The 26,949-nt window shown below is 40.3% G+C and overlaps 1 protein-coding gene across 1 annotated transcript in view; it reads left to right on the top strand.

The window, feature by feature from the left end:
- Nucleotides 1-22,592, top strand: part of pole2 (polymerase (DNA directed), epsilon 2) — a 36,037-nt gene extending 13,445 nt beyond the window's left edge. Inside the window, 15 exon segments of the mRNA XM_048538271.2 lie at nt 156-249; nt 1,659-1,733; nt 2,446-2,529; nt 3,598-3,654; nt 4,499-4,547; nt 5,156-5,228; nt 8,939-9,111; nt 9,626-9,715; nt 9,802-9,856; nt 12,982-13,041; nt 13,534-13,611; nt 18,457-18,565; nt 21,482-21,658; nt 22,087-22,154; nt 22,422-22,592. Of these exon segments, the coding sequence (XP_048394228.2) occupies nt 156-249; nt 1,659-1,733; nt 2,446-2,529; nt 3,598-3,654; nt 4,499-4,547; nt 5,156-5,228; nt 8,939-9,111; nt 9,626-9,715; nt 9,802-9,856; nt 12,982-13,041; nt 13,534-13,611; nt 18,457-18,565; nt 21,482-21,658; nt 22,087-22,154; nt 22,422-22,440 (1,261 nt within the window). The 3' untranslated portion in view covers nt 22,441-22,592.
- Nucleotides 22,593-26,949: the final 4,357 nt, after the last annotated feature.

Raw genomic sequence — 26,949 nt, 5'->3', positions numbered from 1 at the left:
GAATGTAAAGTATTGAGATGCTAATTTGGTTAATTTTATCACCATTCCTGTGTGCCAGATTGTTATTTTCCTTGTGAAGTGGAAAAGCATATGTGAAATAAATTGATTTATTTAATGAAATGCATTTCAAGTAAAATCTTGTTTATATACTGCAGTCTTGCAATGACAGATCGTAGTGCACCTTGTCTGTTTGGAACTGCCAGAAACAAAGCTGAACTATTTTGTGAACGCTACACTATTATGCAACAGGTAAAGGAGAGAGAAAAATAAACCTTCATGGGGAAATAATCTCTTTATTTCATAATCTTGTTTTTGTAATTCAGGTCTGAACATAATTTGAAAACAAATAACTTCAATGTGTGCGGTTCTAGTACTTTGTGAAAGAGTGTCTTTGTGCACGGAAGGATAGAGAGCTAGAGATAATGTTTGTGTATATTCCAGGTTCAGTATGGCAAATTATACTTTATCTCACTTACTTAAAAATATAGGGCCTGATTTTTGCTGATCTGGAATTGCCAAGAAGGAGATATAATTGGGCAAGTGGCCTCATCAGAAACCCAACCCCTTCTCACTACTTCTGTAATTTGGGCGATAAGGTCCATTGGCAAGTTTTGCAATGTGCAGGCAATTAAGGTCCTTAGGTGATCAATTAATAGCTACTTAAGAGCCTCAACAAGCCATTTCCCCAATTACCTGCTGCCCTGGCAAGTGAGAAAGGTGCCTTGTTTCCTGTTTGGGAAATCCTGGCATTCTGACTGCCAAGTTAAATGATGCAGGGTCTTCATTTGCCCCAATCTGGAGGCAACTGGAGATACAGGTGGTAGCAGTGAGTGGCCTGCGAGATCCACTCCATGAAAAGAGTGAGAAACTATCTTGCCTTCTGGCTGCTGGATCCCTTAAGGCCTTGACTGCCAGACTTTAGAATCCAGAAGCTGACAACCAATGATTGACCTGAAGCATTTGGTGTTTTGGGTCATCAGTGTTCAGGTCTTGATTACCATCGTACAGCTCAAGAGCCAGTCAGTTGAGTTATCTCACCGATGAGAATGGTGTATTGGTTGCTGTCTGACATGCTTGGCCCCCACACTTTGAAAATTTATGGAAAATATTCAACCATAGACTTACTTCAGTTAAATGTAAAATCTTAATTGCAGAGTGGGTCCAACTTCTTTCAGTTTTATAAAGATTTTATTTATTATGGATAAAGGAAAAGTGTGACTCATTATTGTGGGAATCAAGTTTTTTATAAGATGACATTATTCATTGTAGCAATATATTTTGGCTTTAAGATTATTCGTTTTAAATCTGTTTCATGCATATTTAAAAAAGATTACTTCATCAAACCAAGTTGTAGATATTTTCTACAGTTTTAGCATTCTCAAACAAGTTCTGAATTACTACAGAATACCTGTGTTATTGAATAAGTTTGATGTTTCAAAGGAAAGGTTAGATTCACTATGTAGAATCATACAACGCAGAGAAGGTAAAGTGGCCCTATACCACTTTGTCTATATTAATTTGTAGGGAGAGACTTAGGAAGGGTTATTGATTTCCATTTAACAAATTGTATTTATGGAGGTGTCAGAACTTTTTAAATGCTTGAGTATCTGCAGAATAGACAAGCGACTTGTCTGATATACTAATACTTTATTTTACAGCGAACACATAGACATGAATTATTTACACCTCCTGTGACAGGATCACATCCTGATGAGAACAGAAATAAATTTCAAGTAAGGTGTCACATGTTTGTCAATTGTTGTCTTCCAAATATATATGTTTAACTGTCTTTGTCAGTTGGGCTGTATTACCTCTTATAGATAAAAGGCAAATAAATTTTAAGTTTCTTATAAATATTTATGTTTGTCCATCTCTGTAATTTTTCTCAATCTATTTTGCCATTTCTTTTTGCACATTTCTAGCATAAACAGAGTGGGAGCAAAATGGAAATGTCATTGGAACATTTAATGCCTTCCGTTTCAGTTAACTACCATCTTGGGTAGGATCCTGAGATGGGAACCAAAGAGCTTGCCTTTTTCAGGTGGGATCCCATAGGATTGTATGCCATAAAAACTTCACTTAACAAAGGATCCTAATGGTAATTTTTAAAACATGTTTACTATCACATGATGACCACAAATCAATGATGAGGTGGACTGACAAGTATTTTCATGTTGATCCTATTCAGCATTTATGAAGAAAAGTGATACAGTAATTTGAAAATGATGACATTATTCTGCAATTTCTGCTTCCTCAATTGGTAAAATATGGGCAAGGCAACGTGGGGGTGTCATTTTTGCAGTAAATCAGATGCATTTAATTTAAAGCTACTTTTTAAACTGCTGGTGTGAGATGGTCTTCATGTGATTCCACAATACAGAGTAAAGAAGAAGACATTTTATACCTGTAAATGTTGAGTTTTCATAATTTTTTTCTTTATTTTAGTTAAAAACTATAGAAATGCTCCTTGGTAGCACAGCAAAGGTTGGAGAAGTCATTGTTCTGGGGATGATAACGCAACTTAAAGAGGTAAGCTTAGTAATTAAGAGTTTGATACCTAGGATATCTGGCTCCAGGTTACACTGAAATACGGCAGTTTTTCTTAGCCAGTATTCTGAGAACAATAAAATGAACAATGGTGGGGCAGATGTGAGGTGATAAATTAATTGTGCACTTGAAAAATTCACGATTGAATTGCTTTTATGGTGAAATCTGATACGGAGGTTTCTGAATTTTACCAACATTTTTCAGTTTTGAATTGATGCGGTGGAACTTGGATATTTTCAATAAAATGGCAGTGAAATTGCTTAAAGTTCTAAATAATGTTGAATTGTACAACGTAATGGCATTTCAAGATCCTTGGCCTGTATTAAGTTAACTATTGAAACTTGCTGGAGGAAGCACTGCTGTCGCCCTCAGCATCTCTGAAAGAGAGGGCCCCTGCAGATTGATGAATTAATCTGTGTTGGAATTGCGCATCATATGCGAGAAGTGGTCCAAGTTTGTTTCTTGACTCTCAAACACTCACTTCATGACTATAAAAAGTGTAATGCATTAGCAGTGGGATTGATACCTTCTAATATTGTACCATGGGGCAGGAGAGTTGGATTTAAGAGAAAATTCTAATACTTATCGCTATTACTTGCCACCTTTTGTCTTTTTAAAAACATTATATGAATTAAAGTAAGGTGAATGGCAAGGGTCTTTTCCCTAGGGTGGATGGGTTCAAAATTTGGGGGAAATATTTTTAAGGTGAGATGAGAAAGATTTTAAAAAATCATGAGGGATAACTTTTTTACACAGAGACTGCTTCATGTGTGGAATGAACTGTGAGAAAGTGGTGGATGCAGGTTTAAACCAGATTTGGATAAATTCATGTATAGAAAAGGTTTAGAGAAATGGGCGAAGCGCAGGCAGGTGGGACTAGTTTAGTTTGGAAACATGGTTGGTGAGGACTGTTTGGACCAAAGGGTTAGTTTCCATGCTGTGTGACTCTATGAGTCTGTAAAGAAGTCCAATGCAACCAAAATCTGAAATGAAGCTTTTTGTCAGTGTTGATAATGCTGAATGATCACTTAGTTATATTTACCATTTCAGGGAAAATATTTTCTTGAAGATCCAACTGGAACTGTTCAACTCAATCTTAGCAAAGCCATATCCTTCTATGTGTTTCAACTATGCAGTGTAGAACTCATGTGAATTCAGCTGAAAAGTGAAGTATAATCTCATTCAACAGATAACTCTGAAGCAGTTTAAAAGAGAAATTAAAACATTGATATTTTTGGATTTGAGAATGAGAAACAATAGAGTGAAGGAGTTCTATTTTTATGAAATCTTTTATAAGATTTATATTTGATGTTGAGTGGTACTTTGTGCAGTAAGACTAAATGTCAGCAATTGAGAAAAAAATGATCCATAAGAGTACAGAGTTATGGGCGGAGAGGGGGAGAATGAAGTAAAATGATGATGCTCACTGAGAGAACCAGTGCAGATAAATTGGGCCGAATGCCTTTCTCCTGCATCGTAACAATTCTGTGATATATAGCTGAAGGAACTAAAAGGAAACATTTAATGGATGTGCAACTGAGGATTGTTAGAAGTCTTGGAATGGTATTACAAATTTTAACAAGATTATGGTTCTCCTGAGAATAAATGGAAAGAAAATATATATAAAAGACATAAAAAGCTCAATTTTCCTATTGCACTTCAAATCAACTGCATACAATGTTTGGTACCAGAACCAATGGAGAATTGTTCCTGACGATTGAAACTCTGTGTTTGCATTGAGCATATCATTAACACAATTATGACCTGAAGCGACTTGCTTTTTTATTACATTGTCCCTATTTCGAAAGAAAATGTACCCGTCATTCAGTTTCTCTGCCAGACGATCAAAGCATTGTGTTAAAAAGTCACCTTCCATAGGCGCTTTCCATCAATGATATATTTTAAGAGGCATTTCTGTAATTTATCCTGAATTTCTTTAACCATGGAGCACCAGTTTCACAGTGGCTTATATACAGAATCCTGCTTCGTTCTTGCAGAAGGTAATGAAGAATTTTTTGTTTTAGTTCAACAGTGCCTTCAGCAAATTTCATGTGTTTCTGTCACCAAATGTCATTGCATTATGAGACTTCTTTGTTTTGTCATCCATAATAATTATTATTAATTTAATAGCTTATGGTGTGAAGCATCATAAACTATTTTAATTCTTGAATTTTAATAGTTCTGCTTAAGTAATGGTCAATTAATTGATTTTAAGAAGGTACTTATAAACTTTGCTGTCATTACAATAGCACAGACTGAAGCCTAATCGTGGGGACTAATTGTCAGAAAAGTATTGCAATGAAGCAAGACCTTGTACCTATATAGTATCTTTGGAACCTTCAGAATATCCCAAAATATCTTTGATCAAAGAAGTACTTCTAAAAGGTAGACCCTGTTGTTTGGAAAAGTGGCAGACAATTTGTGCGAGGTTCCTCAAATAGTAATCAGTGACCAAATAATCTGTTTTTCAGATTGAGGGTTGAAATTTGGCCAAGCCAAGACAGAATCTGATTACTCAGTTTTGTATATTATTCATAAAATCTTTTTGATAAACTTATGATCAACTTTAATTCTGGAAATGGCAGTTGTTATAAGAATTCTTTTACAGGATGGTACGAAGATGGAGTTTTTCATGTCAATGGGTTTGGTTTTCCACCCACTGAACCTTCCAACATTACAAGGTAATTTTCACTACACTGTTGGTAAGTATCTGCTTCAAAGCAGTTTCCTGGAATTTGATATGAATGATGAATAATATTTTCGTTCATTGTAAAGCCTAAGACTCAAGCCATTATTGTAGGCTATTAAATTATTACAACTAAACTAAACAATATAATTGACTATTTTAAACTAAAAATTATTAATAATTCTCTAATAATTCATGTGCAATAAATTAATGAGTGAGGTAACTTTATAGATTAAATTAAAAACTTGTATTTACATAGAATAGGACAGTACAGGCCCTTCGGCCGACGATGTTGTGCTGACCTATTATTCTACTCTAAGATCAAACTACCTGCATACTCTACATTTTACTATCATCCATGTACCTATCCAAAAGTCACTTAAATGTCCCTACTATATCTGACACTCCACTACCACTGCTGGCAGCGCATTCCATGCACCCACCACTCTGTGTGAAGAACCTACCTTCGACATCTTCCCCTATACCTTCCTCCAATCGCCTTAAAGTTATGACCGCTCATAATAGTCATTTCCCCCCCAGGAAAATGTTTCTGGCTATCCACTCTATCTATGCCTTTCAATTTCTTGTAGACCTCTATCAAGTCACCTCTCATCCTTCTTCAATCCAATGAGAAAAGCCATAGCTCCCTCAACCTTTCCTCATAAGACCTGTCCTCCACTCCAGGCAGCATCCTGGTAAATCTCCTCTGCACCCTCTCTAAAGCTTCCAATTTCTTCCTATAATGAGGCGACCAGAATTGAACACAATATCACAAGTGTGGTCTAACCGAGGTTTTATAGGGCTGCAGCATAACCTCAAGGCTCCTTCAACTCAATTCCCCTGCCAATGAAAGCCAACACACACCTTAATAACCCTATCAACTTGGGTGGCAACTTTGAGGGATCTGTAGACATGGACCCCAAGATCCCCCTGTTCCTCCACACTGCCAAGAATCCTGCGATTAACCTTGTATTCTGCATTCAAATTCAGCCTTCCAAAATGAATCACTTCACACTTTTCTGGGTTGAATTCCATCTGCCACTTCTTTGCCCAGCTCTGCATCCTGCCTATGCCCTGTTGCAAGCTACAACTGCCCTCCACACAATCTACAACTTCAGTAACCTTTGTGTCATTGGCAAACTTACTAACCTACCCTTCCATTTCCTCGTCCAAGTCATTTATACAGATCACAAAGAGCTGAGGTCCCAGAACAGATCCCTGCGGAACACCACTGGTCACCGAGCTCCAGGCTGAATACTTTCCATCTGTCACCATCCTATTGTCTTGTATTGGTCAGCCAATTGTGTAGCCAGACAGCCAAATTTCCCTGAATCCCATGCCTCAAAAAATATTGGATGAGACTACCATGGGGAACCTTTTCAAATGCCTTGCTAAAACTTTTAATGTTCAGCAATGTACCAAGGATATTCATAGGGGATTTTGAGTATTGGCTACCAAGCTAGTGAAGGGTACTTTAGATAAAGTGAGATGTTTTAAAGAGACAGTTCAAAACGGAGAGGTGAAGGTGTTTAGGAATTCAGGGGGTGGGACCTACGTGGGTGGTGGTATGATGGAGGAAAAGGTTAAATACAAGATTCACAGTCAATGGGTTGAATTTTGTCAGGTCCTGAATGGGACAAGGACATTGGTTGGGGAAACATAGCAAATGGAAAAATTTAGATTCTTGACAAAGAAATAAAGCGTCCAATTTTCTGTCCAGATTTTGATGGCTTGATGAAAATCTTGCTAGCGAGCAGTGATGGGCCTTTTGCACGCATTGACATCTCATTACCAATCTCATCTCATTTATTTGCAGATTGAAATTTTCCCAGGCAGTCAAGATGACTGCATGATGACAAATCCTGACCATAAAGTCTGAGCAAGTGCCTGGCAACTGCAGCTCGCTTGTGTCTTCTCTGGGTCTCTAGCATCCCTCAATACCCTGAGGGACACTGAATGGACAGCAACCAGCTGTGTCATGCATCGACAAAGGCTGATGTCAGCCAAGCACTGGGCTCAATGTGTCATCATGGCACATCTCCAATTCAATTGTAATACATATTACCACTTCAGATGTGCGGATTTGAGCTCACAGACACCTTTTACGTTGCAATGCTGCTGCTTTGTGCACTTGGAAAGGCACCCATCTTGTGTATCAAAAGAGAGTGCATCTCTGACTCTCACCTGGCCTTCTCATTGGTTATTTACTTCGTGCTTAGTTAGATCCTCACAGTACCTCTCCAGGCATCTTGAAAGGTTTGGCAGTAGTGAACAGCTGAGAAGGACTGGTTAGTCAAGGTCCTGGCCCAGAAGGATGGTGAGGTGCCAAAGTGAGTAAGAGACGTGCAGTTCAAGAAAAATTAGCAATTTGATGGTGGATGTGAGACTTTAGGGGATTTGGTGTGAGGTTGCATAGCGAAAAAGGCCACTGACCTTTTAGTGGCATTGCTGCATGCTTCTATGGCCTGTGGACTCCACACTAACCAGAGTGGCTACTTCAGACCAAGCAAGCAGCATTTGACATTGATATTGTGTGCAACTGAGATTTAAACATGGCATGAACGAGAAATTGGATGCTGGTATGAATTCCAATGACCTACCACTGCAATTGATGTGCAGTGCGTAGGCTATTGATGGTGAACATCAGCTCATGGCTCTGAGTATCTGGAAGATGAACAGATTCTTACCTAATGCTGTGTTGAATGATTCTATAATTCTAAGCTTTACTTTTGTTCCAATAAGAACATATAGTCTTAAATATAGCCATTCACAAATTTGTCCGTATAAGATATAATAGCTATCAGAACAATATCTACATGCCACTTAAGTATGCCTTGATCCCAAGAACAGAACTATATTTTTAAGACCTTCAGTTCTCCACTACCATGCTGCTGGATGATGACTGGTTGTGGTTCAGTTTCAGTTACCCACCATTGTTCCACATTCCCATTTATCCTTGCCCAACAAAAATAATCAGTTTCTTTCTGAAACTTCCAATTGACCTACCATTACATATCCCTTCTTGAGAAGTAGTTTCATGTAGTATGCCTCTTGATCCTAGCCTTTAAATGGCCTGCCTCTAAATTTAAGATTGCTTCCTTACTTTGAAACCCTTGAGCTAAGGATCAACATTCATTAGCCTTTCAGTTACTTTGTATACACAAATCACTAGGAGCTGGTGCATAGTTACATGGAAGCCTAAATCGCATTTAAGAAAGCCATCTGAATGGTTATTCTCAGATCTAAAGTGGACAATCTCATTTCACGGCAGTGAACTCATTCAGCCATAAATTTTAACACCCATGTTGTCTGTCTTTGTCCATTGGCTAAAGTGGAAACAGACCTGAAATCTGGGTTTTCAGCCTAAATGTGGATGTTCTTGAGACGATTGTCTCCACTTTCTCCACAACCTGCTGTATGTTTTGGAAAAAAAATTTTCTTTTAACATTTCAAAGGATTTCTCTCCTCATTAACTTATTAAACTGTTCGTGTGAATTGTTTTAAAACTATTAACTTAATTTATAAATGGTCAAAGTAAACTGGAGCATTCTCCCTGTTCACAAATTGCCATTTGACAGTTTAGAAGAAATCTTGGATTCATTAGTAGTTCAAATTGCTGGTATGGGCTAATGGTCCTTGTGGTATTCAATGTTACTCGATTTCTTATCATGAGGAACTTGAAAGCCTTCTTGCTTTGTCTCATAGATCTTATTATGGCAACATTAACTTTTTTGGTGGTCCCTCTGCTACATCCGTGAAATCTTCGACAAAACTAAAGCAATTGGAGGAAGAAAATGAAGATGCCATGTTTGTTTTTGTCTCTGATCTGTGGCTGGAGCAGGTGGAAGTACTTGAAAAACTTCATATGATGTTTTCAGGTAATTTGTTGACTGTATTCATTTAATCAAATAATTGTAGCTTATCACGCTATGTAGAATTCCACTTGGCATTGAGGTGTTGAGCTTGTCTAAGCTTACAGAGTTGGAAACTAAGCCCAATCCTGCCTGTAACCAACATCCATACATTTTCTTTCTCTTCTTTACCTTTACATCAAGCCCCTTTTCTTGTTTGTATTATTTTTAGAACCATGAGTATTAGTTGGGGAGCAAGGGGAGAGAGAGAGTTATAATCTTCTTTGAAACAAGTATTTTTGCTGACATAGAGTTATCACCTTGTAATCGTAAAAAAAATTGTTTTAATATGTAATGATTGGTTATCTAAAATTAAGAATTAGTGACAAAGAAAGTTGAGTAGAAGATTATCATTTACTTCAGTCGACTGTTCCGGAATGCAGTCTTATAAAATGGATGTTTTTAATATTAAATCCATCTGCATTAAACATTCCTGGAATCGTGGTGTAGACCGCACATACTTATACTGTGTGCTCTGTAGGTTATTCTTCCATACCGCCCACTTGTTTCATCTTCTGTGGCAATTTTTCCTCTGCTCCCTACGGAAACAACCAAATAAAGTCTCTAAAAGGTGAGGTGCAATTTTTAAAAAAATCTATTAATTGACTTGTATAGAACTCCAACTTTATTTTTAATTTAATCTTATCACATTTCCAGAGTCTCTAAAAACACTTGCAGATATTATCTGTGAATATCCGAATATCCACAAAAAGTAAGTGCTTTACACATTCAGTCAGCCCGATTAGTAGATTGCAATCAAATGATAGAAGAAGCAAATAATAAAAGTATTTATTTTTACAACTTTAATATTGACAGATCTAACAATTTGTCCTCCTCTGAATTTCACTTTGGGCTTTTGTTAAATTTGATAAATTTACTTTGAGTTACCTTGCTCTGTGCCTCACCATCTGACTACAGACCAGGCATTGTATGTCCCTGTGTGCAGCATTAGTCACTGTACACAAGGATGAGTATCTTCAAACATTAGGATATTGGGAGCCACCCAAAAGGTTAGTGAGCACTTGAGGTGGGAATGAGCTTTTCTGTTGGTTATGTTACAAGCGATGTGGTTTCGAATGTGTTGAAGTTTATGGAGGTTGTAGGATGGCAGTTCAAGTTTAATCAACTTTGGAATATTAAAAGTGTGGAAGTGCAAAAAACATGGATGAAAATTTTGGCAATAAAAGTTATTTTGAAAGGCACTGATGGGTGATGTTACAGGACCGGAAGTTGTTGGGCTTTGCGTAAGAGATATAGCAATAGCAACTTTGAACTTAGAAAACTCATTGGGAGATTCTAGCCAAATGACTTTCAAATAAAGTACACTTGGAGATAGGAGGAGCTGCAGATGCTGGAGTCAGAGTCAATACACTGGAGCTGGAGAAACACAGCAGGTCAGGCAGCATCAGAGGGGCAGGAAAGTTGAGTTTCGGGCTTACACTCTTCATCAAGACTGGGGAGGGGAGCTCGGAAATAGACAGGCTGTGGAGCTGGGGAAGGTAGGTGGGATGGTGATAGGTGGATGCAGGTAGGGACCAGTGGAAATTGGTCGGTGGGGTGGTTAGATGGGAAAGATGATGGACAGGTTGTGTCAGGTCAAAGAGGTGGGGATGAAGCCGGGGTTGGGGAGATTTTGAAACTAGTAAAATCCACGTTTAGGTCGTTGGGCTGTTCCTCTAGTTTTGCGCTACGACTTCCTCGTCCGCTCCATGCTCCACACTCCACAATCCACTCTAACCCCACCACACCCAGCACCTTTCCCTGCAACCACAGCAGGTGCTATATCTGCCCCTAAACCTCCCCTTTCACCTCCATCCAAAGCCCCAGACAATCTTTTCAAATCCAATGGAGATTCACCTGTATGTCCTCCAACCTGACCTACTATATCCAGTATAATAAAATGTGAGGCTGGACGAACACAGCAGGCCAAGCAGCATCTCAGGAGCATAAAAGCTGACGTTTCGGGCCTAGACCCTTCATCAGAGAGCATCTCTGCTACTATATCCAGTGTTCCCTGTGTGGTCTCCTCTACATCAGTGAGACCAAGTGCAGACTTGGTGACCGATTCACGGAGCATCTGCGCTCTGTACTCTATAATCGAAAACACCTTCTGGTTGCCAACCATTTTATCTGCCCTTCCCACTCCCTGGGTGACATGTCCGTCATGGGCCTCCTCCAGTGTTGCAATGATGCCACATACGAACTGGAGTAAACAATATCTCATTCCACCTTGGGAGCCTACAGCCCAATGTAGAATTCATCAGTTTCAAAATCACCCCACTCCCAGCCTCATGCAGTGTCCAAGTTGCCCTCTCATCCTTACCTCCTTAAACTTACACAACCTGTCCATTTTCTTTCTCATCTATATGCCCCACCCATCCCACTGACCAATCCCCCCCTACCTGCAACCACCTATCACCATCCACCCACCTTTCTCAAGCGCCATCCTCCCTCCATTTATTTCCAAGCTCCTCACCCCTCCCCAGTCCTGACAAAGGGTGTAAACCTGAAATGTTGCCTTTCCTGTTCCTCTGCTGCCTGACCTGCTGTGTTCCTCCAGCTCCACCCTGTGTTGTTTCAAACAAAGTACAACCTAGCATCATTTTATATCATGGAAAATTAAAATAAGGATCCTTCTTTTCAGTGTAAATCATTTCATTTGATGCAATGTAGATTATTCTTGCATCATGTGATCACTACAGCTATGAATTTTTCAAAAAAATCATTCTTCAGAAATGGAGGTTGGTTGGCACACTGAGCTGGTTTGTTGTTCCGCAAACTTTTCATTACCGTGCTGGGTAGCATCCTCAGTGCAGCCTCCGATGCAGCCTTCGGTGTGTTTTCCCACCTGGTTATTAAACTCTGGGGTCTGTTGCGATGGACTGCCTTTCTTCTGGCTTTCCCCCGTAGTGGGATGTATGTGGGGTTGAGTTCATTGTGTTTATTAATAGCCTGCTTCGTGGAGTGCCATACTTCCAGGAATTCTCGTGCTTGTCTCTGCCTAGCCTGTCGCAGGATCTTGGTGCTGTCTCAATCAAAGTCGTGGCTCTCCTTGTCCATGTGGATTGAGATGAGTGAGTTTTGGCCGTGTTCTTTTGTAGCCAGTTGGTTTCATGTACTCTTGTTGGTTTCCTTCCTGTTTGTCCGATTGTAGTGTTTCTCGCAGTCTCTGCAGGGGATCTTGCAGATGACATTGCTCCTGTCCATAGCGGGGAGTGGGTCTTTAGTTCGGGTAAGCACTTGTCGTAGGGTTGATGTGGGCTTATGTGCCACTCTGATGCCCAGCGGTCGTTGAAGTTCTGGCATGTTCCTGATGTAGGGTAGTGTGATGAGTGTGTTGGGGCATGTAGAATCTTTCTGATGCTGTTCCTGTAGGCATCTCATGATCCAGTTCTTTTGATATCCATTATCCTTGAACACTGGAAGAAGTATTCCTCCTCATCTTGGTGTAGTTCCACGTTGCTGCAGTGTGTTGTTGCCCTTTTAAATACTGTTTGCACGCAGCTTCATTTGTGTGTGCTGGGATGGTTACTATTGAAGTTCAATACCTGGTCTGTGTATATGGCTTTACGGTGTACTTTTGTTTGCAGTTCCCCATTTGTCTTGCGCTCAACCATGACATCCAGGAATGGGAGCTGTTTGTTCTTCTCCTCTCTGGTGAATTTTATTCCAGGAAATTTTATTCAAAAACAGCTCGGTGAGCCAACCAACCTCATCACCCACAACTCAAGCTACAGATCTACTCCAAAACCTTAATTCTTCAGAAATCTCAGAAGACACATCTTTTACTACACTGTGCTCGATAACAGATTCTAAATATTTTCTCTTGTTCTGCAGTAGCCGCTTTGTTTTTGTTCCTGGCCCTGATGATCCAGGTCCTGGTTCTATCTTACCCAGGTAATCACAAGTTCTTGGTGTATTCCTTCTGTTTTTAAAATTGATTATATCCAGTTCCATTGGACTTGGTTTCCCCAATAGTACAACTGCTACTATTTTCCTATTCATCAACTCTGAGTGACAAAGGGGCCGTATGAAATAATTCCATTGTTATTGGTATTTGACTTGCCTGGTCATTTCAGTCAGCTGTAACCTTTGAGTCTGATATCACCCGATGTGGTCTCACCATCACTTCCTTGGCAGTATTTGACTTTTTGTTCCATGTATCTCTTTTATATGTTCAGGGTTCTGAAAGGTATTATGGCAATTTACATTCTTGAAATTTTCCCAATATAAATTTTTAAAAAGTGTAGTTTTGCATTAAAACAGTAACATTCTTCTAAATACACAAAGAAGCAAGATCACCTTTGTGTGTGTGTGTGTGTGTGTGTGTGGTTTTATAGTGAGCTGATTGCAGAAATTGCTTATAATTTTACTTTTATTTGTTTAAAGACCTCCACTAGCTGACTATATCACAGAAGAGTTCAGCAAGAGAATTCCATTTTCTGTATTTACTACAAATCCCTGCAGGTAAATGTTTAATACAACTGATCATTTCACAGAGATAGTATGAACTGCCGATGCTGGAGAATCTGAGATAACACGGTGTGAAGCTGGATGAACACAGCAGGCCAAGCAGCATCAGAGGAGCAGGAAAGCCTGACGTTTCGGGTCGGGACCCTTCTTCAGAAATGGGGGAGGGGAAGGGGATTCTGAAATAAATAGGGAGACGGGGGAGGCGGATAGAAGACAGATAAAGGAGAAGATAGGGTGAGAGGAGACAGACAGGTCAAAGAGGCGGGGTGAGAGCCAGTGAAGGTGAATGGAGTTGGGGAGGATAGGTCAGTCCAGGGAGGACAGACAGGGTGCAGGATGAGGTTAGTGGGTAGGGGATGGGGATGGGGCTGGGGCTTGAGGTGGGAGGAGGGGATATTTGGGAGGAAGGACAGGTTAGGGAGGCGGGGACTAGCTGGGCTGGTTTTGGCATGTGCTCGGGGGAGGGGAGATTTTGAAGCTTGTAAATTCCACATTGATTCCCTTGGGCTGCAGGGTTCCCAAGCGAAATGTGAGATGCTGTTCCTGCATCTTTCGGGTGGTGTCATTGTGGCAATGCAGGAGGCCCAGGATGGATATGTTGTCCGAGGAGTGGGGGGAAGTGGAATCGAAATGGTTCGCAACTGGGAGGTGCAGTTGTTTGTTGCGAACAGAGCGTAGATGTTCCGCAAAGCGGTCTCCAAGCCTATGTTTGGTTTCCCTGATGTAGTGGAGGCCACAACAGGAACAGCAGATCATTTCACTGTTCACTGGCTACCTTATTGAGCGCACATTCTAATTTTAAGACATAGGAGTAGAAGTAAGGCCATTCGGCCCATCAAGTCCACTCTGCCATTTAAATCATGGCTGGTGGGCATTTATACTCCACTTCCCTGCACTCTCCCTGTAGCTCTTGATTCCTTGAGAGATCAAGAATTTGTCGATCTCTACCTTGAAGGCATCTAACGTCCCGGCCTCCACTGCACTCCGTGGCAATGAATTCCACAAGCCCACCACACTCTCTGGCTGAAGAAATGTCGCCTCATTTCCGTTTTAAATTTACCCCCTCTAATTTTAAGGCTGTGCCCATGGGTCCTAGTCACCCTGCCTAACAGAAACAACATCCCAGTGTCCACCCCTCTAAGCCATACATTATCTTGTAAGTTTCTATTAGATCTCCCCATAACCTTCTAAACTCTAATGAGTACAATCCCAGGATCCTTAGCCGTTCATCATACGTTAAACCTACCATTCCAGGGATCATCCGTGTGAATCTCCGCTGGACACGCTCCAGGACTAGTATGTCCTTCCTGAGGTGTGGGGTCCAAATTTGGACACAGTATTCTAAATGTGGCCTAACTAGAGCTTTATAAAGCCTCAGAAGCACATCGTTACTTTTATATTCCAACCCTCTTGAGATAAATGACAACATTACATTCGCTTTCTTAATCACGGACTCTACCTGCAAGTTAACGTTTAGAGAATCCTGGACCAACACTCCCAGATCCCTTTGTACTTCTGCTTTATGAATTTTCTCACCGTTTAGAAAATAGTCCATGCCTGTATTCTTTTTTCCAAAGTGCAAAACCTCACATTTACTCACATTGAATTTCATCAGCCATTTCTTGGACCACTCTCCTAAACTGTCTAAATCTTTCTGCAGCTTCCCCACCTCCTCAGTACTACCTGCCTGTCCACCTATCTTCGTATCATCGGCAAACTTTGCCAGAATGCTCCCAGTCCCTTCATCCAGATCATTAATATATAAGGTGAACAGCTGCGGCCCCAACACTGAACCCGGCAGGACACCACTCGTCACCGGTTGCCATTCCGAAAAAGAGCCTTTTATCCCAACTCTCTGCCTGTTGTCAGACAGCCAATCCTCAATCCAAGCTAGTAGCTCACCTCAAACACCATGGGCCCTCACCTTGCTCAGCAGCCTCCCGTGAGGCACCATATCAAAGGCCTTTTGGAAGTCTAGATAGATAACATCCACTGGGTTTCCCTGGTCTAACATACTTGTTACCTCTTCAAAGAATTCTAACAGGTTTGTCAGGCACCACCTCCCCTTACTAAATCCATGCTGACTTGTTCTAATCTGACCCTGCACTTCCAGGAATTTAGAAATCTCATCCTTAACAATGGATTCTAGAATTTTACCAACTACCGAGGTTAGGCTAATCGGCCTATAATTTTCCATCTTTTGTCTTGATCCTTCCTTAAACAAGGGGGTTACAACAGCAATTTTCTAATCATCTGGGACTTTCCCTGACTCCAGTGAGTTTTGAAAGATCACAACCAAAGCCTCTGCTATTTCCTCAGCCACCTCTCTCAGAGCTCTAGGATGTAGCCCATTGGGGCCAGGAGATTTATCAATTTTTAGACCTTTTAGTTTTTCTAGCACTTTCTCTTTTGTAATGCCTACCATACTCAACTCTGCCCACGGCTCTCCCTAATTGTTGGCATACTACTCATGTCTTCCACTGTGAAGATTGACGCAAAGTACTTATTAAGCTCTTCAGCTATTTCCTTATCTCCCATCACTAGCCTTCCAGCATCAATTTGGAGTGGCCCAATGTCTAGTTTTGCCTCTCGTTTGTTTCTTATGTATTGAAAGAAGCTTTTACTATCATTTCTAATATCACCATCTAGCCTACCTTCATATTCGATCCTCTCCTTCCTTATTGCTCTCTTTGTTATCCTCTGTTTGTTTTTGTAGCCTTCCCAATCTTCTGATTTCCCAGCGCTGTTGGCCACTTTATAGGCTATCTCTTTTTCTTTGATATATTTCCTGACTTCCTTTGTCAGCCATGGTTGTCTATTCCCACCCCGGATAATCTTTCTTTCCTTTGGGATGAACTTCTGTACTGTGTCCTCAATTACACCCAGAAACTCCTGCCATTGTTGCTCTACTGTCTTCCCCGCTAGGCTCTGCTTCCAATTGATTTTCGTCAATTCCTCTCTCATGCCCCTGTAATTACCTTTATTTAACTGTAACACCATTACATCCGATTTTGCCTTCTCTCTTTCAAACTGCAGACTGAACTCTACCATATTATGATTGCTGCCTCGTAAGTGTTCCCTTACTTTAAGGTCTTTTATAAAGTCTGGCTCATTACATAGCACTAAGTCCAGAATAGCCTGCTCCCTTGTGGGCTCCATCACAAGCTGTTGCAAAAAGCCATTCTGCAAACATTCCATGAATTCTCTTTCTTTGGATCCACCGGCAACATTATTGACCCAGTCCGCCTGCATGTTGAAGTCCCCCATGATCACCGTGACCTCGCCTTTCTGACACGCCCTATCTGTTTCTCGGTGCATCTTGCGCCCCTGGTCCTGATCACTGTTAGGAGGCCTGTACATAACTCCCATTATAGTTTTTTTGCCTTTGTGGTTCCTCAATTCCACCCACACAGACTCCACATCCTCTGACCCTATGTCATTCAGTGCCATAGATTTAATTTCATTCTTAATTAACAAGGCAACCCTGCCCCCTCTGCCCACCTCCCTGTCTTTTCAATATGTTGTGAATCCTTGGATGTTTAACTGCCAGTCCTGAACTCCCTGCAACCAGGTCTCTGTGATGCCTACCACATCATAATCATTCAAGAGGATTTGTGCTGTTAATTCACCTACTTTGTTGTGAATACTACGAGCATTTAGATAAAGTGCCTTAATGCTAACTTTCTTATCATTATTAGAGAGATTGGAAATCCTAAGATGTCTTAAGCTATCCTTCCTTTTTGCTGTATTCCTAGTCTGCCTCGAGCTTAAATCCACCTGTACACATGCTGTCCTGTTGCTTATCTTTCCATTTAACTCCATACTCCCTGTCTCTTTCACTTTCCCTTCCCCCCTGACTCAGAAGTGTAAAGACCACCCTATTTATCCTTTTCGCTAGAACACCGGCTCGAGGCGGTTCAGGTGGAGACCGTCCCAACGGTACAGATCTCCCCGGTTCCAAAACTGATGCCAATGCCCCATGAAATGGAATCCCTCTTTCCCACACCAATCCCTTAGCCACATGTTTACTTCCCTAACTTTCTTTTCCCTGTGCCAATTAGCACGTGGCTCCGGCAGTAATCCGGAGATTATGACCCTTGAGGACCTGTACTTCAATTTCTTTCCTAGTGCTTCATAATCCCTGAACAGGTCCTCTACCCTAGCTTTGCCTATGTTGTTAGTCCCGATGTAGACCACAACAACTGGATCCTCCCCCTCCCGCTCCAATATCCTTTCAAGCCGGTTGGAGATGTCCTGCACCCTGGCACCGGGCAGGCAACACACCATGAGGGACTCCCGATCCGGCTTGCGTAGGATACTATCTGTCCCCCTAATAATGGAATCCCCTATAACAACTACCTGTCTTTTTGCTACCCCCTCTTGAATAGCCTTCTGCACCACGGTGCCGTGGTCAGCTGGCTCATCCTGTCCGCAGTCCTTTCCCTCATCCGTACAGGGAGCAAGAATCTCGTACCTGTTGGTCAAGGTCAAGGGCTGAGGCTCCTGCACCCCTGAACTCAGAATCCCCTACCTGCCTCATTTACAGTCACACCTTGTCCCTGAACACTTTTTGAATTTGAGTTTTTTAATCTACCAGGTGTGACTGCCTCCTGATACAAAGTGTCCAGGTAACTCTCCCCCTCTCAGATGTGTCGCAGAGTTTGAAGCTCAGATTCCAGATCATTTACTCTGATCCGGAGTTCTTCCAGCAACCAACGCTTGCTGCAGATGTGGTCGCTGCTGTTCACAATGGGATCAGCCAGCTCCCACATCATACAGCTACAGCTGTATTTTCTTCAAAACAGATTAACATTATTTTTCTGTGCTTGTTATTGTTAGGATTCAGTATTGTACACAGGAAATCATCATTTTTCGTGAAGATTTGGTCAATAAGATGTGCAGAAATTGTATTCGCTTTCCTAGCAGCAATTTGGATATTCCAAACCATGTGAGTAACTGTTCATTTGTTTTTGAATTTTTACACTAGCTGTTCTGGTTCGGTGTTATCAGCCATTACTTTTGGATGACCTTGTAATTCCTCCGTGATCCAGAGTGTCACTTTCCTTGTCTTATTTCTAGGTAACAAAAGCACTATCAAAGGATTTAAAAGATAACAGCATTTACAAGAATATGCTGACTTACTGAAATGTTCAACCTGTTGCCAATTTATTTTTATTTGTTCATGATCTGGGCTTTGCAGGCTAGGCCAGCATTTATTGCCCATCTCTAGTTGTGATGGAGAAGATGGTGGTGAGCTGCTTATTTGAACTGCTGCAGCCCTAAAAGCTGTAAGGAGACCCACATGTATGTCTTTGAATGTTACCTTCTCAATTAGAGTTATCAAGTGAGATTTTAATGCATTCAAAATTCATCTATTTAATGAATTAAAATTGACACCATTTACTCATTATTTGCATTATTGTTTTAGGTCATACCTTCTTTAATCATCTTTAAGCACTTATTTTATTTCCTTTTTGGATGATAACACAGTTCTTCTCTCCGTAGCCATTTGTGGCAAAGAATTCCACATTCTAAAAATCTTGTCGGGGGGGGATATTAAAGCTCTCCTGTATCTTTACTGAAAGGCATTTCTGATTCTTGGGTAGTGTTCAATATGAACTAGCCTGCCTCCGCTATTGTTTTTCAAATGATCTGAAGTCAGTGAACATTGGATAGCTATTAGTGGCCATGCAAAATACCATTACTTTCTGACATCCATCCATTGACTTATTTCCAATAGATATTCTAATTTCATGGTCAGTTGACATGTTACCCCACATCATGTCCAAAACAGTGATTTGTCCATGACAGTTGCAGTGCTCCTTTTTAATGCTATTCTTATGAATTCAGCACAGATCAGGGATGCCAACTGAGATCTTGGCAGTTTGATGGCTCAGTGATATTCATCTGTCAAGGGCACCCACTAGCATATTTCTTCATAAACTTGAGTTTCCTAACTATCGTGCACTAGAAACCCGATGGTTAAATTTTATATAGTGACACATTTCAAATTAGATTATCCCTTTATTGTAGTGAGTTTATGGCAATCTAGCCTAAAATCTATTAAATATAAACAGTAGACAATCTACTTAATCAGGAAACTAGTGTTTGGAATCTTAAAATAGTTGTCCTTAAAGGAAGCAAGGAAGTGTTTTCACTCTGTAATGCTGACTACATCAGTATGTTAGCAAAACTGCATTGAAAGTTTTATTGCAGATATTTTCATTTGTATATTTTACCAAAATGGAGATACTCCCTTTGATTCTAAATTTAAATATTGAAAATTTAGGGTGCCGGAGATCAAAGTATGTATTAATTTTTTGATATATAAATTGGCAACATATCCTACTGTTCTGGTGCCTCCCTAGAGACAAGTATCTTCCTGTGCTTTAAACAATGCAATTGCTTCCATATCAACTACTCTCAATGGCAAAATGCTCAAAGCTATAGAAAATCTGCGCAGATACTTTAATATTTCTTTTCACTCTCAATAACTATTTTAAATTTGATAACGCCTTTTTGCTGTCTTTTCAACCATAAGAAATTCTCCCTTGAGTCTTCAACCACAATGAAAATTTCTTAGCTTTGTTTCAGAAATGCAATTGCTCAATCTTTATATTAGATTGTTGAATCTGTGCTACATGTTATGGATGGTTTTAATATCCTCCCTTCAGGTTTTTTTTTCACATCCTTGCATTACTTTAAGAGTCTTCAGTTGGGGGCAAAGAAAAGCAATTTGGGATGTCGAGTTGTGAAAGGCCTATATTCCTAATTGCTCTCTCTCTCTCTTCCCGCTGCACACCCTCCCAAAAGCAAATCAATGCACAAGGCATTATGGATTTTGGACGACTCTAAACAAATTTATTATAACCTCTTTAAATATCTTGTATTCTGTTAGATAAAATACAGACTGTTCAATTAGACACAACACTCATTTTTATAGAATATAAATTTAACTGACAAAATGCCTGGAGAAGTAAGAGGATTCTTTGTTTCACTTCTGTTGTAGGGCAATCATATGAATAAAATATAGTGAATACCTGCAGCTTGTATCTCCTGTGGAGGATCCATTTTTATTTCTTGTTTAGTTGTATATCTACATGCTTTATACCCTTTCTAATTGCTGCAACATGGCACCTCTAGTGGAAGTCTCTTGATTTTTGGCTTTCCCACAAGTTTTACTACATTTGTCTAAACAGGTAGTGTCCCCTTTGTTGACCTTGAAATTAGCACTGGTAAACACCAGTTGCCTTCTTTGAAGAATGTTCTTCCCTTTTGTGAAGGTTATATGGCTCCAGGAACTATTCCACCTGCAGGTTCACAGACCACCCCATATCCCCACCGCATATTATTTACTTTTACAAATTGCTCTCTCAAACACGACCAGCTGTTTTGATGTTGCAAGCATTAATTAGCTATTTAAACTATATTTTAAAAATGTTTTGACACGGTTTTGCAATGATTTTTAAAAAAACATAATTATGTTACAGTAACATCTCTTTGTAAAGATTAATCAAGCCTGCTGCAGTGTCCGAGTAAGCTTTTCCTTTCTGTTGTATCTCATTCACTCAAACAATTAGCCATAAATTTCCTGTACGTAAAATTTAACCTGGTATTGACCTTTTTGTGTTTGCTTTTTGTTTTTCAAAGCTGCACTGGTGATTCTTTACCTCTTGGGTGGGAAATCTAGTCTTTTGGTATAGATTCAATACGAATCTTTTGAGTATTCAGTAACAGATGAGTTAATGCGCAGTTATTTTTCCATAAACCAGTATTTTTAAAATATATATTAAGTCATTGTAAAGGTTTTCTGTGATTGTAAAAGGTGCATTCACTAATATTTTTCCTTCAACTCTCTTGGTAGTTTGTGAAGACCATCATAGCGCAAGGACATCTAACACCACTCCCACTGTTCGTTAGTCCAGTCTACTGGGCCTACGATTATGCTCTTTCTGTATATCCGGTACCTGACATGATTGTGTTCGCTGACAAATATGATCCATTCAACATCACCCATACAGATTGTATCTGCATCAATCCTGTAAGAACCAGTGCATCAAAAGTTTATTACATTGTAAACTGATCCAATGTAAGCAACATAACTAAGCAATATACCTTTCTTAAAAATGTTCAAGTTTTTTTCCAATAACTTTAGCGAGTTTTCAGAATTCAATGTTAGAGTGTTGTTTAATTACTGTTTGACATGGTACTCAATGACCAAACTGGTTTCTGGTTCTTCAAAGTTCTCACTTGGATCTGTTGTCATTTGCAATGCATTTTTTCTCCTTTCTGTTTTTCCTCTAATTTTTGTTACTGTAAGCTGAATCTGACAGCTAACGTAACAACAGTGTGGTTACCTTTAGGAGAAGCTGCATGTGCTGTCGGCATGTCCACCTATTTTGGCGCAGTGGCAGGAGCTACAGTATTAATTGCACATCTTTTAACAGAAATTTTACTTCTTTGTTTTAGGGCTCATTTCCTCGAAGTGGATTCTGCTTCAAGGTGTACTACCCTTCAAATAGAACTGTGGAGGACAGGTAATGGACAAAACTCTAAACTGTATCCCAGGAATATGTTAGGAGACAGGAAGGGACAAGTATTTTCCACAGAACTTAAACATTTGTTTAAAAGTCTCTTTGAATGTATTCACAATTATGACCAGATTTTTTGACATAAAAAATATGTAATGAAAAAATTTGTTACAAAGATGCATCAGTTTTACCTTACTGTATTATAATCTGTGTAAGAGATTAGTATCAACCAATTCTTGTAAAGATACTGATTACATTTTCCTTCCATTTCAGCAAACTTCAGAATCTTTGATTATGAACTGTTAAAAGTTGGAAGAGACGGGACATTGAAGGCTTACATTTGCACATTAACATCTTTGCCATATTCAATAATTCATTGTTTATTTGTACAGACCTATATTTGTATTTTTTTGTTTGTAGATTAAACTTTGTCTGTCTGGTTTAGTTGCACCTTCATTTTTTGATAACTATCCACATTTTTTTTCAAAGATTGATTCTAAATTGAAATTTGTAATTATATCCCTTTATAAGAACTGTTCTTTTTAAATCAAAGTTTATTTTATCAGAATTTATTAAACTTTAAATTTAAACATTGTGTGCAATTGACGGAAAACCTCTGTGACACATCTTTCAATTTACTGTACTAATATACTTCAGATATCTGAATGTTGCCATGATGGGAAATGGACACTCAAAATTATTAGTGGGGGTAATCATTTGCCCAACTTCATCCTTGCCCAAGCTCATCTCCTGCTGAAACCTTCATTCATTTCTTCATTACCTCTAGCCATGGATATTGCAGTTTACTCCTTTATTGGTCTCCTGCACTCTACTTGGTCATCTAAAATTTTACCACACATACCCTTACTCTTATGAGCATGTGAATTATGAGGTGGTGAATGTCATGTAGCTGTTTGAAACTGCTCTGCCATTCAATAAAATCATGGCTGATTTGATTATAATCTCAAATTCACATTCCTGATAACCTTCCATGCACTTAGGGTCATAGAGATGTACAACACAGAAACAGACCCTTTGGATGAACTCATCCATACCGACCAGGTATCCTAAATAAATCTTGTCCCATTTGCCCCATGTTCCTTTAACCCCTTCCTATTCATATACCCGTCCAGATGCCTTTAATGTTCTAACTGTACCAGCTTCCACCACTTCCTCTAGCAGCTCATTCCATACATGCACCACCATTTGTGTGGATACAGTTGACCCTTAATTGCCTTTTAAATCCTTTATTCATTAACAGGATGAAGGCATTGCGGCCAGGCAGCATTTATTGCCCAACCCTAATTGTGCAGGGGGCAGTTTAGAGTCAACCATGTTGCTCTGGGTCTAGAATCACATGTAGGCCAGACCAGGTAAGGATGGCAGTTTTCTTACCTAAAGGACATTAGTGAACCAGATTGTCAGGAAAGCCTATCAGCAATGGATTGATGGTCATCATAAGACTCTTAATTCCTGATTTTTAAAAATTGAATTCAAATTCCACCATCTGGCATGGTGGAATTCAAACCCAGGTCCCCGGAATGTTATCTGGGCCTCTGGATTAACAGTCCAGCGATGGCACCACTAGGCCATTGCCTACCCAATCTTTACCTTTTCACCTTAAATTTAGGCTGTCCAGGTTTAGACTCCTCTATCCCAGGGAAAAGACCTTGTCTGTTTACCCTATCTACGCCCCTCATGATATTAACCTCAGTAAGGTCACCCCCTCAGCCTCCAACATTCCAGCAACCCTCCAACACTGGCAACATCCTTGGAAATCTTTTTTGAACCTTTTCACAACATCCTCCCAACAGCAGGAATATCAGAATTGAACACAGTGTTCCAAAAGTGGCTTCACCAATGTCCTGTACTGCTGCAACATGACCTCCCAACTCCTATACTCAATGCATTTACCAATAAAGGCAAGCGTACCAAATATCTTCCTCACTATTCTGTCCATCTACAACTCCACTTCCAAGGAACTATGAACCTGCACTCTAAAGTCTCCTTGTTCAGCAACATTCCACAGGGCCTTACCATTAAATGTGCAACCATGCCCTGATTAGCCTTTCCAAAATGCAGCACCTCACATCTATGTAAATTAAACTCCATCTGCTGCTCAGCCTATCTGATCAAGATCCTGTTGTACTCTGAGGGAACCTTAGCTGTCCACTACTCCAATTTTGGTGTAATCTGCAAACTTTCTAACCACACCTACATTCACATCCAAATCATTTAAATAGATGACAAAAAGCAGTAGACCCAGCACCAATCCTTGTGGCACTCCGCTGGTAACATGCCTCCTGTTTGAAAAGCAACCCTCCACTACTACAGAGAAAATAAGGTGTAGAGCTGGATGAACACAGCAGGCCAAGCAGCATCAGAGGAACAGGAAGGCTGACGTTTTGGGCCTAGATCCTTCTTCAGAACTACCACTTTCCACCACTACCCTTTGTCTTCTGCCTTCAAGCCAGTTCTGTATCCAATAGCTAGTTCTCCCTGTATTCCATGTGATCTAACTTGGCTAACCAGTCTACCATGAGAAGCCTTGTGGAGCACCTTACTGAAGTCCATATAGATTATGTCCACCACTCTGTCCTCATCAGTTCTCTGAAAATTTAGTTGTTAGTGAGACACAATTTCCCACACACAAAGCCATGTTGATTATCCCTAATCTGTACTTACAAATACATGCAAATTCTGTCCCTCAGGATTCCCTCCAACAACTTGCCCACCACCAGTGTCAGGCTCACTGATCTATAGTTTGCTGAATTTTCCTTACAACCTTAATAGTGGCACCATGTTAGCCAACCTGCAGTCTTTGGCACCTCACCTGTGGCTATTGATGATACAAATACCTCAGCAAGGGACCCAGTAATCACTTCTCTAGCTTCCCGTAGAATTCTACGGTACACCTGATCAGGGCCTGGGGATTTATCCACCTTTATGCATTTTAAGCTGTAGCCCCTCCTCATCTGTAATATGGGCATTTTTCAAGATGTTTGTATTTATTTCTCCATTTTTTACATCTTCCATATCCTTATCCTTAGTAAACACTTATACAAAATACTGTTTAGTATCTCCCCATCTTCTGCAGTTCCACACATAGGTGGTCTTACAGATCTTTAACAGGCCCTATTCTCTCCCTAGTTACCCTTTTGCCCTTAGTGTTTTGGCGATTCCCTTTGGATTCTCATTAACACTATTTGCCAAAGCTATCTCATTTCACCTTTTTGCCCACCTGATTTCTCTCTTAAGGATACTCCTACTGCCTTTATACACTTATACGGATTCACTCGATCTTTGCTATCTCTACACCTGGCATATGTCTCCTTTTACTTGACCAAAACCTCAATTTCGCTAGTCATGCAGAATGTCCTATATCTACCAGCCTTGCCCTTCATCCTAACAGGAGCATACTGTCTCTGACACTTGTTATCTCATTTTTGAAGGCTTCCCATTTTCCATCCGTCCCTTTACTCGCAATCATCTGTTCCCAATCAACTTTTGAAAGTTCTTGTCTAATACTGTCAAAATTAGCATTCCTCCAATTTAGAACTTTAACTTTTAGATCTGGTCCATCCTTTTCTATCACTATTTTAAAACTAAAAGAATTATGGTCACTGGCCCCAAAGTGCTCCCCCACTGACACCTCAGTCACCTGCCCTGCCTTATTTCCCAAGAGGATGTCAAGTTTTGCACCTTCTCTACAGGTACATCCACATACTGAATCAGAAAATTTTCTTGTGCACACTTAATAAATTCCTTTCCAATAAAACCCTTAACACCATGGCAGTCCCAGCCTATGTTTGGGAAGTTTAAATCCGCTACCATAACCACCCTATTATTCTTACAGATAACTGAGATCAAATTTGTTCCTCAATTTCCCGCTACTCGGGAGTCTATTGTACAATCCCAATAAGGTGATCATCCCTTTCTTATTTCTCAGTTCCACCAAATAACTTGCCTAGACGTATTCCCAGGAATATCGTTCCCACGTACAGCCATTATGTTATCCCTAGTCAAAAGTGCCATTCTTCCCACTCCCCCAACCTTTCTATCCTTCCGATAGCATCTATATGTTGGAAATTAAGCTACCAGTCCTGTCAATACCTGAGCCAGGCTCCAAGATATGCCAGTCCCATGTTTCCAACTGTGTCCTGAGTTCATCTGCCTTACCTGTTAGGCCTCTTGCATTAAAATAAATGCAATTTAATTTATCAGTCCTACTTCATTCTCTGCTTTGTTCCTGATTGTCCCTTTCCAATTCATGTGCAATCCATCCTTCTAATATAGCTCACTTCTACCGCAGAAAGGATTCCAGTGATCAAAAATTGCGAATCCTTCTTGACTGCACCAGGTCCTCAGCCACACATTCACCTGCTCTATCCTTCTACTCCCACCCTGACTAGCTTGTGGCACCAGGATTAATCCAGCTATTACTACCCTCAAGGACCTCTTTTTTTAAGCTTATGCTTGACTTCCTATATTCTCTCCTCAGAATCTCATCCTTTTCTATTCCTATGTCATTAGTTTCAATGTGCACAATGACCTCCTGCTAGTCCTTCTCCCCCTTGAGGATGTTCTGCAATCTCTCTGAGACATCCTTGATCCTGGCACCAGGAAGACAATACGCCATTCTGATTTCTTGCTATCATCCACAAAAACATCTGTCTGTGACTCTGACTAGATGGTCCCCTATCACAATCGATTGCTTGGAACCTGACATACCCCTCATTATGTCAGAGCCAGTCTTGGTACCAGAAACCTGGCTGAGAGTGCTACATTCCCCTGAAAGTTC

The sequence above is a fragment of the Stegostoma tigrinum genome, chromosome 10 (genome assembly GCF_030684315.1).
Source record: "Stegostoma tigrinum isolate sSteTig4 chromosome 10, sSteTig4.hap1, whole genome shotgun sequence".
Classification (NCBI taxonomy): Eukaryota; Metazoa; Chordata; class Chondrichthyes; order Orectolobiformes; family Stegostomatidae; genus Stegostoma; species Stegostoma tigrinum.
The sequence above is the reverse complement of the archived record's forward strand: the minus strand, read 5'-3'. Positions and strand labels throughout refer to the sequence as shown.